Genomic DNA, 14128 nt, shown 5'->3' on the forward strand with positions numbered 1-14128 from the left:
AAAATATCAAAAATGTAATCATTTTCAGGATTTTAACCCTTGAACTGCCAGTTTGAAAACATGATTTTTTTTTTTATCACAGTCTTGGATATGTCAAAGATTAGCAATAACATTGATTTTGGTTGATTATTAGTTTTTGCACAAAATCAGATTGAACAAAAAAGTTACAAATTAGTCATTCGGGACAAAAATGTCCACTTCCAAAAACAGGATTTTAACCCTTTAACTGCCAGTTTGAAAACATGAATTTGCGTTTTCCATGAAAAACATCCACAAAAAGGCAGTTGTTAGAGCCATTTTCTGTGTTGACAATGAGTGTATTATTTTCTTATTAATTTAGATCTTAATATATTCTTTCCATTTATGTATTAGTACCGAATTAAATATTCGGAGAAAAACTTTGATTTACTGCGAGCCACACCTGTGATATAAGGAAGGGGTGGGACTGAGCGTGAGGAGGAAATTGTCTCCAGCAATGAACGGGGAATCGGAACAGTCTTTGAACTCACGTTACACTGATCATTTTGTCTGTTTAAATATATGGAAGTAAATCAATCGGCCGAGGAAGGCAAAGAAATCAGCGCCTACAGAGCTTTATTTGGATGGATTTTAACGTGTGAGTCAAGAAGCGGATCCCTGTTGACGTGGCACAGTTTTTAGATATCCCACAAGAATGGGCCACGACAGCAGTTATTTTCCATATAATAAATGTTGGGGGGGTCGGGTTTTTTTTTTTTTTTAACACAGTCTTGGATATGTCAAAGATTAGCAACAACATTGATTTCGGTGGATTATTAGTTTTTGCACAGAATCAGATTAAACAAAAAACTCACACATTGTGTATGTATCGCTGTGTATGTCTGTTTGACATTATCAAAGGACTTTGAAGTTCAAACAATTCAAAACATCGAGGTCAAGATCATACATCTGTAACAACAGCACAAATGAAAAACAAAACTTCATGAGAGCACACTTACTCCTGTCTCATTCTCACACACAATCACTCACACACACACAAGGTATATGGAGGTGTAATATGTAAGAGTGTGTATGAGTTTGGGAATGAGAGAGTGAGAGAAAAAGAGAGAGAGAGAGAGAGAGAGAGAGAGAGAAAGAAAGAAAGAAAGATATGAGGCGAAAACTGCAACTTGCTGTAATCCAAATCTACTGTATATTGTTGTCTCTGTACACACACACACACACACACACACACACACACACACACACACACACACACACACACACACACACACACACACACACACACACACTTACTTACTTACTTACTTACTTAGCTGATACCACTCTTCCTCATCCATACCAACACACCTACATCATATTAGTTGCATACATGTATTCCAATGGCTCTCAGGCCCCTATTATACAACAGGCAAAGAAACCAAGAAATGACAAGCATGTAATTCAATGGTAAAATGTCACATCTGGTCATATACAGTAAAAAGGACAAATTGAACTATTTTCCTCCAATATAAAACCCTGACATTACAAAATGCATGATTTTATACCGGTATGGCGGAGAGATCAAAAGATGTGGTTATAATGGGAGTGGCTAATGTGTGACTTTTTTGTTTAATCTGATTCTGTGCAAAAACTATTAATCCATCAAAAATAAATGTTGTTGCTAATCTTTGACATATCCAAGACTGATAAAAAAAAAGCCGACCCCCCCAACATTTATTATATGGAAAATAACTGCCTTTTTGTGCATGTTTTTCATAGAAAATGCAAATTCATGTTTTCAAACTGGCAGTTCAAGGGTTAAAATCCTGAACATAATTTAACATTTGGTATTTTTGATCAGGACTGAAGTTGATTGAAAGATTTAACCCCAAAAAGTTTTTAAAAATATGAATCTGTTGTCATTTTAGAGCAGTTTTTGGAAGTGGACATTTTTGTCCCGAATGACTAATGTGTAACTTTTTTGTTCAATCTGATTTTGTGCAAAAACTAATAATGCAAAAAAAAATCTATTTTGTTGCTAATCTTTGACATATCCAAGACTGTGATAAAAAAAAAAGAGACAGTCCCCAGATATGTATTTTTGGGAAAATAACTCATTTTCTCTGTTTTCATCATGAAAAAAAACAGCGGTTTCATGTATTCAAAATGGCATTTAAAGGGTTAAAATCCTTTTAATATAATGTTTTTATCAAAGTCTTTTGCCGTAGACATTTTTGTCTCGAATGACTAATTTGCGTAGTCCAATCGAATGATACCGGAGGGTTAAAGGGGCGTTATTATGCTTTTTGGGGTTTCTGCTTTCCTGTAGTGTGTTTTGTAGGTGCTGCAGCACAGGCAGTATGAGACATATAAAGAGCTTTTTGAACATTAAAGCATGGAAACATGTCACAGTAGAGGCACACAATATGATCCCGAAAATGTTAATAATAGGGCTCCTTTAGGGGTGTTTCTTGGTGCCTGGGATTATTTGTTTATTATTATTTTTTACTTGGATGTGTTGTAAATGAGGTCTCTACCTGAAAATGTTTTGAGTTTGAATTCAAGTTGAACGAATTGATAAACATTTATATATCCATACAACATCAATACCAAGGATCTGTGCAGCAGATCTGTATGTAGACTTATCAAATGGTGCATCAGTAAGCTTCGCTTTCCCCATCACTACAAATGATGCACACAGCACAAATTGTGAAAAAAACATCATATATCATCATATCAAATATTTTAAGTGATACTTCTGCTTCTGCACCCCGGCTACAGCCAGCAGAGCCGTGTGAAATGTGTGGGAACCATACGTGGGAACCAACCTTCGCTTTAGGATTAAGTCGGACATTTCTTCGGTAACTCAGTGTTTGACCTTCTACCGGAAGTGCTTCCTGTCTGAAATCCATGGTTGCGAACATGTCTTTAATTACGTTTTGTACACTGCCCAGGCTTCTAGCACGGTAAGAATACTTTTTGAACATGGAGGTCATAACTATATTTTTGCTCCATGTCGGTAAAGATGTTCTGCCGCTAACAATGCTAACATCGAAGCTAACAGACGTGTCCCTTCAGCCTGTGTTAGGTACAGCAGACTTGTAACAGTGACTGTATTGAAATGCATTTATATAGTCTCTCGTTAAAAAGCGCTTAAAGCAACAGTCGATAAGCAAATATTTCAAAGCTATAATACACTAAATGGCTGGGGACATCTAGCTAAGGTCTCTTTACTCAGAAATGCAATTACTTTGTACTATTGTATTTGTCTTCCCTTGTCATGTGTTGGTGTTTATTATAGCTAGCCTATTTTAGACCATTGACCATTGTTAAACTGAATCAATGAAAGACCATTAAGTGACAAGATTAGAGTTTTCCATTAGATTCTTTATTAGGCTATTGGTTTTTATAGCTTGTAATGTCTTTGTATAAAACATGAACTCTCTCCAATTCTGAAGTCTTAGTAATGAATATTCTAAATACTTTCTGTTTAGTGTCTGATCCCCTTTTCTAAAGCTTTGGATATGTATTCAAGGTCTCCCATATCACATATCTTCAATATGTCTTATGATCGTACTACATATTTCAACTGTTTGTTTATGAATGATGAATTGAAACAGGAAAAACATTGGCACCATTTATCTTGACCTGCTAAATGATGGTATATGCAAGTGGCTAATAAAAACAATGGAAATCTATCAAAGGGCTGGTCATATTTTAACATTTACGAGCTATTTGACCAGCATGCAGATAAGATTACATTTTGCATCATGACACTAAGGTCTCATTTGGTGTGTGTGTGTGTGTGCAGGTGTGTGTGCCCTGTGTTCCCGCGCCTCGGCCAGGCCTCTCTGCTCCACACTCAGCCTCCTCAGCTGAACTCCAACCGGACGTCGGTGGTGCGCTGCGGCCGGCAGAAGTATGAGAGGGCGTTTCCTGTGATTTTAGTGCGACCTGATGGAGCAACAATCAACATTAGATACAAAGAACCCAGACGCATCCTGATGGTGAGAACTCTCTGCTCTGGCGCTATACACTTTCAATATTTCTGCTCATGGCAATCCGATTGACCACACAGTTTCATTATTGGACATTTGTATCTAGTGGTGAGATACGAGTCATGTCGTGTGGTATATGTCAATAGGAATGGTTATATTACAATACATTGGAACAAAGTCGTTTTGAGTACCTTTAGTCAGTAAAACAAAAATGACATGCCACAAAGCAACAGTGAAATACAGCTCCAGAATAAGATCAATCAATCAATCAAAGTAAAAAAGGCATATATTGTCTAATACAAAGACATCCAAATGACCAAAATGATAATGTGAAGGTATAAAAACAAAGATGGACCCAGGTGCATGTCAAAAGTCTTCCAGACGTAGCCAAAAGTCATGATTCAGACATTACCTGCCAGGTGAGAGACAAAAAGTCTGAGGACGATAACCCAGATGCTAAGCTAGCAACACATGTGTGGGACATGAGAGCATACAGATTAAGAGAAAAATAATTAGGGAAGAGAGGTGAAAAATGTTAGACCAAACACTGTGTAACACAATTACTGCAGTATGCCTACTTATTAGGGGTGTTGAAAATAATGGTTTCTACGATGCATTGCGATGCGGACGTGGACGATTCGGTCTCGATGCAGTGACGGAAGATAATCGGTTATAGCGTAGTAACGTTGCTTCCTGATTTTCCGGCCGCGGCTTTACTATAATGTTTTTTTTATCTGTCACTTTAATATAAAATCGGTCGGTGACGCAGAGATCAGGGAACAGACGTGACAGCGGCACAGCAACACCAAACATGGAGCAGTCTGCTTTATCCACCAACATAAGAACACCAGTCCAGAACCAACAGCAGAAGGACCCGCTCTGAATCACTCCGTGTCGCTGCGGCACAGGGATTTATGTTTTTCAAAAATAATCGCGTTACAATCATGTCAGGTTTTTGGTGGATTTAATTAAGTCTTGGATTGCAGAGTATGAATGTCCTCTAGCAATTTTCAGACGATATATACGTGTGTAAAGTTTGTGAAGGCAGCAGGAAAAAAGCTTCCGCGATCACCGTCTCCTCTGTTCCTCTAAGCCCCGCCCCCCTGAAAATAATGAGTGACAGGCTGATAGTGACCCGATAGAAACTTTATTATTCACTTAATCACTGAGATATAATGAAGCTAACTTAATCTCATACATTCATGGGATTTATGTAACAGTAAGACAGAGAATGTAAGTGTGCACCCACATGCAGTATTTTAGTTGTTATATGCTATTGTAAATACTCCTGTTGTCTGCTGTGTGTGATGCCACATTCAGGACATTCAGGACATTCAGTGTCCTTTCTTTAACAGAAGACTGTAGCTAGAAGCTGCAGCTAGACTGCAGAAGCATTAGTTTTTTGTTTTTGAGGATGGAACAACTTCACACACAGATATAGGGAGGCTAGACCTATACAATTCATTTATTTTGGTTTATAAATGAATGTCAAGACATTTATGTTATTGATTTCTGAAGCATTTTCTAAATAATAAAAAGAGAGTTCATATGTATTTACTGCACGTATGCATTGATGAACAATAAGCCATGTGCAGTGATATAGAAAATTGAGGATGCAACGCATTGGTATGAATCGTGATGCATCGGGGAATCGAATCGTGAGACCAGTGAAGATGCACAGCCCTACTACTTATTGGGCAGTACTTGCCATTATGAATGAAACAACATCTTGCTTTATCACTTCCCATCCCAACCCTGGTATTACTGACAACAGCTCCAAAATGACATCCTTCCTCAAGATAATAGGATGAATTGTTACTATGGCATGCCTGTCTATAAGTATGTTGATTCAGAATGTCATGATTCTGTCAGTTTATTGGATTTTCTCTGTGCGTTTTGAAAGATGCCAGTCAACCTGTCCACTCTGTCTGAAGAGGAGCGTCGAGCGCGACAGAAAAAGAGAGCCGTGAAGAAGACGAAAGAACTAACAGCAATCGACTATGAGGACGACTTCACAGCAGACAAATACAGCAAATTCTGGAAGAAGAAATGATGAAAAGAAACAAAGAAACAAGACATTGCAGATCAGAATAGAAGATTTAATTTGTGCATATAGTATGTTGTGATTGTATTGTATTATTGCCAAAAAGGACTTGGTATAAAAACAGAAATGGCGGAACATTGACTCTTTCGTATGGCAAAGAGACATGTAGCGGGAACTCTGAATCCTTACAGTCTCAACAACCTGCCCAAGCTGGAATCCATAACAATGTTAAGTCAATAAATTGGTTTGAAGCTGTGTATCTCGGGTGTTGAATTTATTAAAACTCACGGAATATTTAGAGAATGTTGATGGGCTTGATGTTTTGCACATGCCCTGATTGATTGATTTATTTTAAATACAAAAAGTATTTTTTTGTTACTCATATGGAGGAAGAATCAGTTAATTTGACACTAAAGTGTACTTATTTCAGACCTTTACATATATTATTGAATAAACCTTTCTAGCACAAAGGTTAGGCACAGATTCATGTTATCTCTTCACAGTCCAGCAGGTGACATTGATGCAAGAAAAACTTAACATCAAAATTACGTTTCTTGCATTTCATGGATGTGAGCCTGTGAGGAAATGGTAAACATGCGTTATTCGGATGTAGAAGGTTCAGAGTAGATAGGGAAAAACTGAACGAAAGGGTTGTAGACATGGCAAAAGAATGGAGCCCAAAAGGGCTGTCGGAAGCAGTTTCAGGTTCAAAGGGCCTTGTTTAAATGTTTAACTTATAAAACGGATAGGATATACAGAATATAATTAACTTGTTTATTTTATTTGTATTTATATAGGACATTGGTCTTAATGATATGACAAACTCCGGCACAGAAGGTGGCAGCATACACATCTAACGTTGGTTTGTAGTCCGCCATTAAAACTAAAGAAGAAGAAGAAGTAGACGTTTATCGCGAGAACTCCAGATTGCGTCCTTGCTAAAGCCGAAATGGGGTACTGGGACATACCAGAGGGCACTGCCTGCGTGCAGAAAACATGGATCAGTACAAAGCTAGGCACAGCTTTGGGTAAATATCAGCATTGATACATAAACTGCGAGTCAATGTGACTGTGAACGCTGGGGCGCGAAAGATAACGAACAGTAGCATTCATGTTTGAGCTACCGCTAACGTTAGCAAGTTAGCCCAGGTCTTGTATCTGCTATGTAAGATGTTTTCAGGTCAACTTCCAACCTAACTCTGTGATAAACTACTTTGGTTTCCCATAATTCAATGTATAGTAGAGGCAGTGAGCTAACAACACACATTTATATTGGAGTTATGTGGAGTCGTATGTTCATTTGACATCTAAAGTGGAACGTATGTGACTAAACTGATATCGGGTTATTGATAAATGATTTCAAAAGAAAACTTTGAACCAAGTTTTTGGTCATACTTTTGCCAAATATCAAACATTTCCTTTGTAAAGACGACAATATAACGCTGAGTTTTTAAAGGCTTCTTATCACGTATAAATCTCACCTTTCTGTCAGCTGGACTTACACCTGCACTTTATCTACTGTAGCCTATGTTTCTATATCTACACTATGCCTAAGTATCTGAGATAGTTTCGCGTGAACATCCAGTAGATCAGTCCGTCTTGCACCATGCTACGTTCAAAGTCACTTTGTAATACTATTAAAGACCTTGGAATAGAGATGAGAAGAAAAATATGACTTCAAAGGTTTTCCTTTTGCTATAATAATCACCTCAAGGAATTACAGTGATAGCACATAAACATTGTTTTCCTCATATGTATAAACACATAAATAAAGAAGAAGAATTATTAAATAAGTGGACTGTGATATTTTCCCCTTTGTTTTAGAAGCCTCTTCTGCCAATATACACTGTAATATTCATTTATTGTGATGCATTAATGACTGATGCTGGATTATTATTCCTGTTTTCAAGATGCATGTATTTTATTTGCATGCTTTTTGGATAATGCAATCAAGATGGAGTTGGTGTTAACATGACAAACCAATGTCCAGTTGTTAACATGGGGTCATGCTGACGCTGACTGAAGAGCTGAAAGAGTACACTCAGCTCGATTAGAATTTGACCTATTCTTGGGACTTAAGGTCCATTTGACAATAAAGCCCTTGAACCTTGAACTATTTGTTAAAGTGTGTGTTACTTTGTGTGTGTTTTCAGGCATGGTTGGTTCAGCCTACCACCTTGTGGCAGTCCAGCCTGAATCTACAATGGCAGGGCTACAGAGGGCCACCAACATAACTGTATCCTTGGGTAAATATTCATGATTTAATATTTTAGAATCCGTCTGATTTAAAACACAAGAATAAGACTTCTTTGTGACCTCAAAAAAAGACCACCCATTATCACTGATGAACCCATAGCCGTTCAAACAGCAGTTGTCCCCTGTTCTCCTGCTGCTCACATCTTCAGTAAACCTCTCAGAAAGATGCTCGAGATGTCTATAGGTCACTTCTTGACCAGGTACCTAAAGTCTGCCCCTTAAAAATGTTTTTTTCCACCAGAGGTTTGGTTACTAACAATATCCTCGAGCTGGTGGACACCGAGAGGTTTTTCTTTAATTAAACGGCAGACAATTTGTGCAGTAGAAGATATACCACTTTGTTTTTGGTTACTAAAATATTCTTAAAAGCAGAAAAAGTCACATAATGACAACAACAGTATTTGGCAATAAGGATATCAAATTGTAGCGTGGCATTCAGCCCAACATGAGATTACATTTCACCATCACTTCCGTTCCTAAGAGTCGTGCTCTGGCTGTTTTTTCACACTGGTGCACCTGACATTGTGAGAGTTATGAAAAACTGCCATTTAAAAACTATTTTCTCAGACTGTACTGTATGTACTGTAACTGTACATTATGATTAACATCAGCTACGTGTGTGTGTGTGTGTGTGTGTGTGTGTGTGTGTGTGTGTGTGTGTGTGTGTGTGTGTGTGTGTGTGTGTGTGTGTGTGTGTGTGTGTGTGTGTGTGTGTGTGTGTGTGTGTGTGTGTGTGTGTGTGTGTGTGTGTGTGTGTGTGTGTGTGTGTGTGTGTGTGTGTGTGTGTGTGTGTGTGTGTGTGTGTGTGTGTGTGTGTGTGTGTGTGTGTGTGTGTGTGTGTGTGTGTGTGTGTGTGTGTGTGTGTGTGTGTGTGCAGCCACCATGGGGGCGGTCTTCGGCATGGCGACTTGCCTCAGTGCTCAGGCTCGTGACGCTCCAGATGACCCTTTCAACTACTTCGTCGGGGGGTGTGCCTCTGGGATCTTCATTGGAGCCAGAAGTAAGTGAAATCCTGACGCTCATTCAAAAGGTTCTGCCGATCCAGCAGCTCACCTAGCATTAGCATCACTGCAGCTACCTGTAGTTGACTATTAACATGACCCTGAAAATCAGGCTGACCTGAATACTTCGATTCCTTCACTGTTTCCATGCTGATCAATGTCCAAATCAGAATTTAAATGCAGCGTTTCATTTTGTCTTTGAAATATGCATTACCAAAACAAAATCTGAAATAGCCAATACATTAAGGGATAGTTATCAGGACTTAGGGAAAGACAAGTGCACTGGGCGTCATAATTATGGAAAACTACAATTTCCCATGGATGGACTACAAAAAGCACATATATATACTTCGAGCCGTGCGTGGTTATGATCTTGTTTCATGCAGGCTTTATTCAGGTGGATAACTGTGAGAATATATTACTCCATTACCAAGGTTTGAATACAAATATAAGTGAAACTCAATGGTTGCTTGCGCTCACCCTCTTTGTCAGCTTATTTATTGAAATTAATACCAATTAGTGTTATTGTATAAAACACCATTTAAACATGTTCGATTAAGGAAAAAAGCTTAAGAAACACCACTCAACTCAGGAAACACCTTGAAAGGTTGACTTTATTTGATCATTTTATTGTATTTGGCGTTATGTTCTCCGAAGCCCTGGAGGGTTCATAGAGAGAAAAATAAATAAAACGTGACCACGTTTTACTTTCTCATGCGCACGCTTTAGTAACTCGTGCGCACGAGTTACTAAAGCGTGCGCACGAGTTACTAAAGCGTGCGCACGAGTTACTAAAGCGTGCGCACGAGTTACTAAAGCGTGCGCACGAGTTACTAAAGCGTGCGCACGAGTTACTAAAGCGTGCGCACGAGTTAATAAAGCGTGGCCTCGTTTTATTTAAATTGAGGGATTCCTGTCCGTGACTCACAGTATCTGCTGCCCACAGCTGTTTTATAGAAGGAAAACCTCCTTCACTTTATGAAATCTCAGCGGCACCAGTGGCCTGTACTACGAAGCAGGATTTGCTTTTTACACTATTCATTCATGAAGTATGACGCTGCGCTGTCAGCACGCGTCTCCATGTTTGTGATTGGTCAAATGTTGGTAACCCCGTCCCTTTCACGTGAGCGCGCTCTCAGCCGGACAGAGAAACCCTGGTTGATTTACTGAGTTGATAACCAGCTTCGTAGGACCGCTTATCGACATCGCGTTTGTTAGGGTCAGTTAAGCCGGGTAAATCGAACATATTCAGGTCCAGGGTCTGTTGAACTGGCTTCGTCGTACAGGGCACTGGAGGCAGTAACGTGTAACTCAGCAGAATCTGAGAAGAGCAGCACCAGCTGCAAAGAGCTGTGCCTTTTACTGTTTACTTTACTAGAACCGCTGAATAAAGATCGAGGCTGCTACGTTTAACCACACACACCTATACACACATCGAACTGAGTATTCCCCCTCGCTTTATGAAGGAGATGTCCTGTCACCGGGGCGCATGATGTGTGTGTGTGTGCTCAGCTCCGCTCTGTGTGCGTGTTCGTGTGTATCCGACACCACCGGCATTTGTTTTCAAATTACCACGAACAGCACACGCACACACACAAAACGAGGCCACGCTTTAGTAACTCGTGCGCACGCTTTAGTAACTCGTGCGCACGCTTTAGTAACTCTTGCGCACGAGTTACTAAAGCGTGCGCACGAGTTACTAAAGCGTGCGCACGAGAAAGTAAAACGTGGCCACGTTTTATTTATTTTTCTCTCTATGAACCCTCCAGGGCTCCGTAATGTTCCTATTTCGCCTTCTGGTTTAATAAACTATTGAAAGTTCAAAACATATAAGCTCTTTGGCAGGTTATGGCATAGGATGGAAAATGTTTCATAAGCACCGTAACGTATAAGTCTGTTGGCTCTTATCATGGCAGCCACTCGGGTTCTTTTGGGTCATTTCAATCATACAAGCAAAATAGACAATTAGACTGCAACCCAGTTATTGGAGTTATATGTTGGTTTTGGCTGCACTCTATTTATTTGTTAATTCATTTGTTTATCGCCCTACATCCAGCACGTACCAAGCATGATGTAAGGTATCTCAAACTAATGACCTATTTGCAGTGGTGTAAAGTAACATTTACTGTACTTAAATCAGACTTTAGTTCCACCTGGAGTTATGAACCATCCAGATCTCTCAGGTCTTCAGGGACTGGTCAGCTTTCTGTCCCCAGAGTCAGAACTAAACATGGTAAAGCAGCATTCAGTTATTATGCTCCAAATATCTGGAACAAACTCCCAGAAACCTGCAGGTCCGCTGCAACTCTGACTACTTTTAAATCCAGGCTGAAGACTTTTCTTTTTGTCGCTGCTTTTAATTGAACTATTCATATCTTAGACTGCACTGTAACTTTTATCCATGTATTTTTTCTTTTAATGTTTATTTTATTAGCTTTTCTTTTTAATGACTGATTTTAAATGCCTTTTTCTTAATGTCTTTCATTTTTTGTAAAGCACTTTGAATTGCCTTGTGTTGAAAAGTGCTATATAAATAAACTTGCCTTGCCTTGCCTTGGAGTAAATCCACAAGCTACCCTGCAGTATACAAAGTCATTCAAACTAGCTGCACCTTTACCAGCTTTGAGAACACTTTCATGATCAATCATTATAAAACATCTCATATATATTATTCTGAAATGGACCAATCTGCACAATGACTACTTTTACTATTGCTACTTTCACTATATTTTGATGATCATACTTTTATACTTTTACTTGAGTAACATTTTGAATGCAGGACTTTTACTGTAACAGAGTATTCCTACACTCTGGTACTTCTATTTGACTTAAGTGCAAGATCTGAGTAATTCTTCCCCCCTGGTAATTCAACCAGTTTTAAAACTGTCATTACTGAATTGAAGTCTATAAAACAAACCAATCTCCTCTGCTCTTCTTCTGTGTGTGGACCTTAACCCCCCCTCTGTGTGTTTCCAGCCCACAGTGCTATAACCGGGACGTCAGCCTGTCTGGGTCTCGGTGTGTTGGCCTTCTACACTAAAGTGGGCAAGATGGAGGGATGGAAGCTGGCAGGACCTCCCATACGATGAGCGGAAGATGCTACGTTTAACCCTGTTGTAAAAAGAGTTTATGTAATAAAGTACCAGTTATTGATGTTAGTCGTATTACAGTAATATTCTACATTACACATAGATTAAAACATAGAGGTATATGTAGAGTGACATGCATTGTCCTCATCGAAAAACAGCAATGCCAATCTACTCAGTAATGTACATGGGGCTATAAAACTAGTCGCCAAAGACCCCACCGTCTCAACCACCGGCAGTGACCCAGATGGAGCAACACCATCTAAACAGCCAAAAAACGATCTTTTTAAATCGCAGTTTTGTGTTTTATTGTTTCACTATTTCATAATGATAATTGCTACAATGATGGGGAGTTGTCTTTTCTCTTACTGTGCCACAGAACAACACACAAACTTGTATTTTTATTGTTATTATTTTTAAAGTAAAGTAACGTGTTACTAGTTACTTTTATAATTTAGTAACTAACAAAGTAACTAGTTACTTTTTTGAGAGCAGTAACTATAACTATTACTAGTTACTTATTAAAAGTAACTTGCCCAACACTGTTCATGCTGTAAAAGTGTGCCTTTTAACATGGATGGCCATGGAGATTGACAGCACACACCTACACAAAGTGGAACCAGTGGGAATACACGTGTGCAAAACAAATTATCATTAAGAAAATGCCTTCATGTATGCACCATCCTTAAATAACTTTTGCGGCAAAATTAACCAAACAAAAAAGTTCTCCAGAGGGAAATATCAGTTCATCACATTAATTACTTTTTCGGTGAAAGACAGTTTTTCCAGTTTCATCATGATTTTCAGATGTGCAGTTACCTCAACTGCACAACTGAAAATCATGATGAAACTTACGATAGCTTAAGTTGTGTGAAAATGTCAGTCCTTGGAGCTTCACATATATGGAGATAACTTCCTGCCATAACTCCACAAACAAACTAAACATCTTTTACAAATGCCCTTTGATTCACTAAGAATTGCATTTAGTTTTGCATTCGGTATTCTGATTCTGATTTGCAAATGAAAAATGTACCTATCAAATAAACACCACTTTTTTCTAATAAATCATTTTCCAGAAACAAACAGGATTTTTCTCACAAATGTCCTGAGTGAGTCTTCACAGCAGCAGAGGGCGCTACTGAGTCATTTAAACGGAGGGGGTGGGCAGAGCAAGTAACAGCCCTTGCCAGTCTGATTACGGCGGTTTGCCGAGCGTTCCGATACCAGACTACATTTTACAATATTTGGTCAACAGGTGAGTTTGTTGTTGTTTCCGGTGAAAAATCTAATGTTAAATAAACGAAGTTACTGTTTTATGAGTAGGATGACATGTAGCAGACCGCAGGAGCTAGCTTACACCAAGCTAGGCTAATTTTCATTTATATATATATATATATATATATATATATATATATATATATATAATTGGTATAATATAACTCCTGCAGCCTGCTTTTATCATCCTACTCATAAGACTTTTTTTCAGCAAAATATATTACACAAACACATTATCCCCCAAAGAAGAAATACAGCAAACTTACAATACAAATCAATTAATACTTAAATTAATAACACACACATACATACATGTTGACAGTGTTCGCTGTCAAAAATAATTCAGAAGAGAAAACTCAAATCAACATTATTTCTTACCAATAATGTAAATGGGCAATTGAAATTGTTAAAAGGCTCAAACAGTAGCTGAACAAGCAGGTAGACGAGAAGCTACATCAAATTCAATTAAATCATATCTAGCATATACATTGACAAGGTTACATCCAG

General features: G+C 38.6%; 2 protein-coding genes across 3 annotated transcripts in view; both read left to right on the forward strand.

Moving 5' to 3' along the window:
- mrpl55 (mitochondrial ribosomal protein L55) overlaps window positions 1–6262 on the forward strand; it is a 40379-nt gene extending 34117 nt beyond the window's left edge. The window contains exons 1-3 of one of the 2 annotated variants that reach the window (XM_034235300.1): window positions 2781–2927; window positions 3773–3968; window positions 5863–6262. In XM_034235300.1, the coding sequence (XP_034091191.1) occupies window positions 2872–2927; window positions 3773–3968; window positions 5863–6012 (402 nt within the window). In that variant the 5' untranslated portion in view covers window positions 2781–2871 and the 3' untranslated portion in view covers window positions 6013–6262. Of the gene's footprint in view, window positions 1–2780; window positions 2928–3772; window positions 3969–5862 lie in introns of those variants that run through there. The other variant, XM_034235309.1, reaches the window with a different exon arrangement.
- A 613-nt stretch (window positions 6263–6875) lies between these two features.
- ndufa11 (NADH:ubiquinone oxidoreductase subunit A11) lies at window positions 6876–13411 on the forward strand. Its single transcript, XM_034235287.1, has 4 exons — window positions 6876–7031; window positions 8157–8249; window positions 9137–9259; window positions 12237–13411. Exons 1-4 carry the CDS (start codon window positions 6953–6955, stop codon window positions 12347–12349), a joined length of 408 nt encoding a protein of 135 aa, XP_034091178.1. The 5' UTR covers window positions 6876–6952; the 3' UTR covers window positions 12350–13411.
- The last annotated feature ends 717 nt before the right edge of the window (window positions 13412–14128 follow it).

Source organism: Gymnodraco acuticeps, unplaced genomic scaffold (assembly GCF_902827175.1).
Source record: "Gymnodraco acuticeps unplaced genomic scaffold, fGymAcu1.1, whole genome shotgun sequence".
Taxonomy (NCBI): domain Eukaryota; kingdom Metazoa; phylum Chordata; class Actinopteri; order Perciformes; family Bathydraconidae; genus Gymnodraco; species Gymnodraco acuticeps.

Coding starts and splice junctions, on each gene's coding strand:
- ndufa11 (XM_034235287.1), top strand. CDS start 6,953: ATGGGGTACTGGGACATACCAGAGGGCACTGCCTGCGTGCAGAAAACA. Junction 8,250..9,136: donor CAACATAACTGTATCCTTGG/GTAAATATTCAT, acceptor GTGTGTGTGCAG/CCACCATGGGGGCGGTCTTC. Junction 9,260..12,236: donor GATCTTCATTGGAGCCAGAA/GTAAGTGAAATC, acceptor GTGTGTTTCCAG/CCCACAGTGCTATAACCGGG.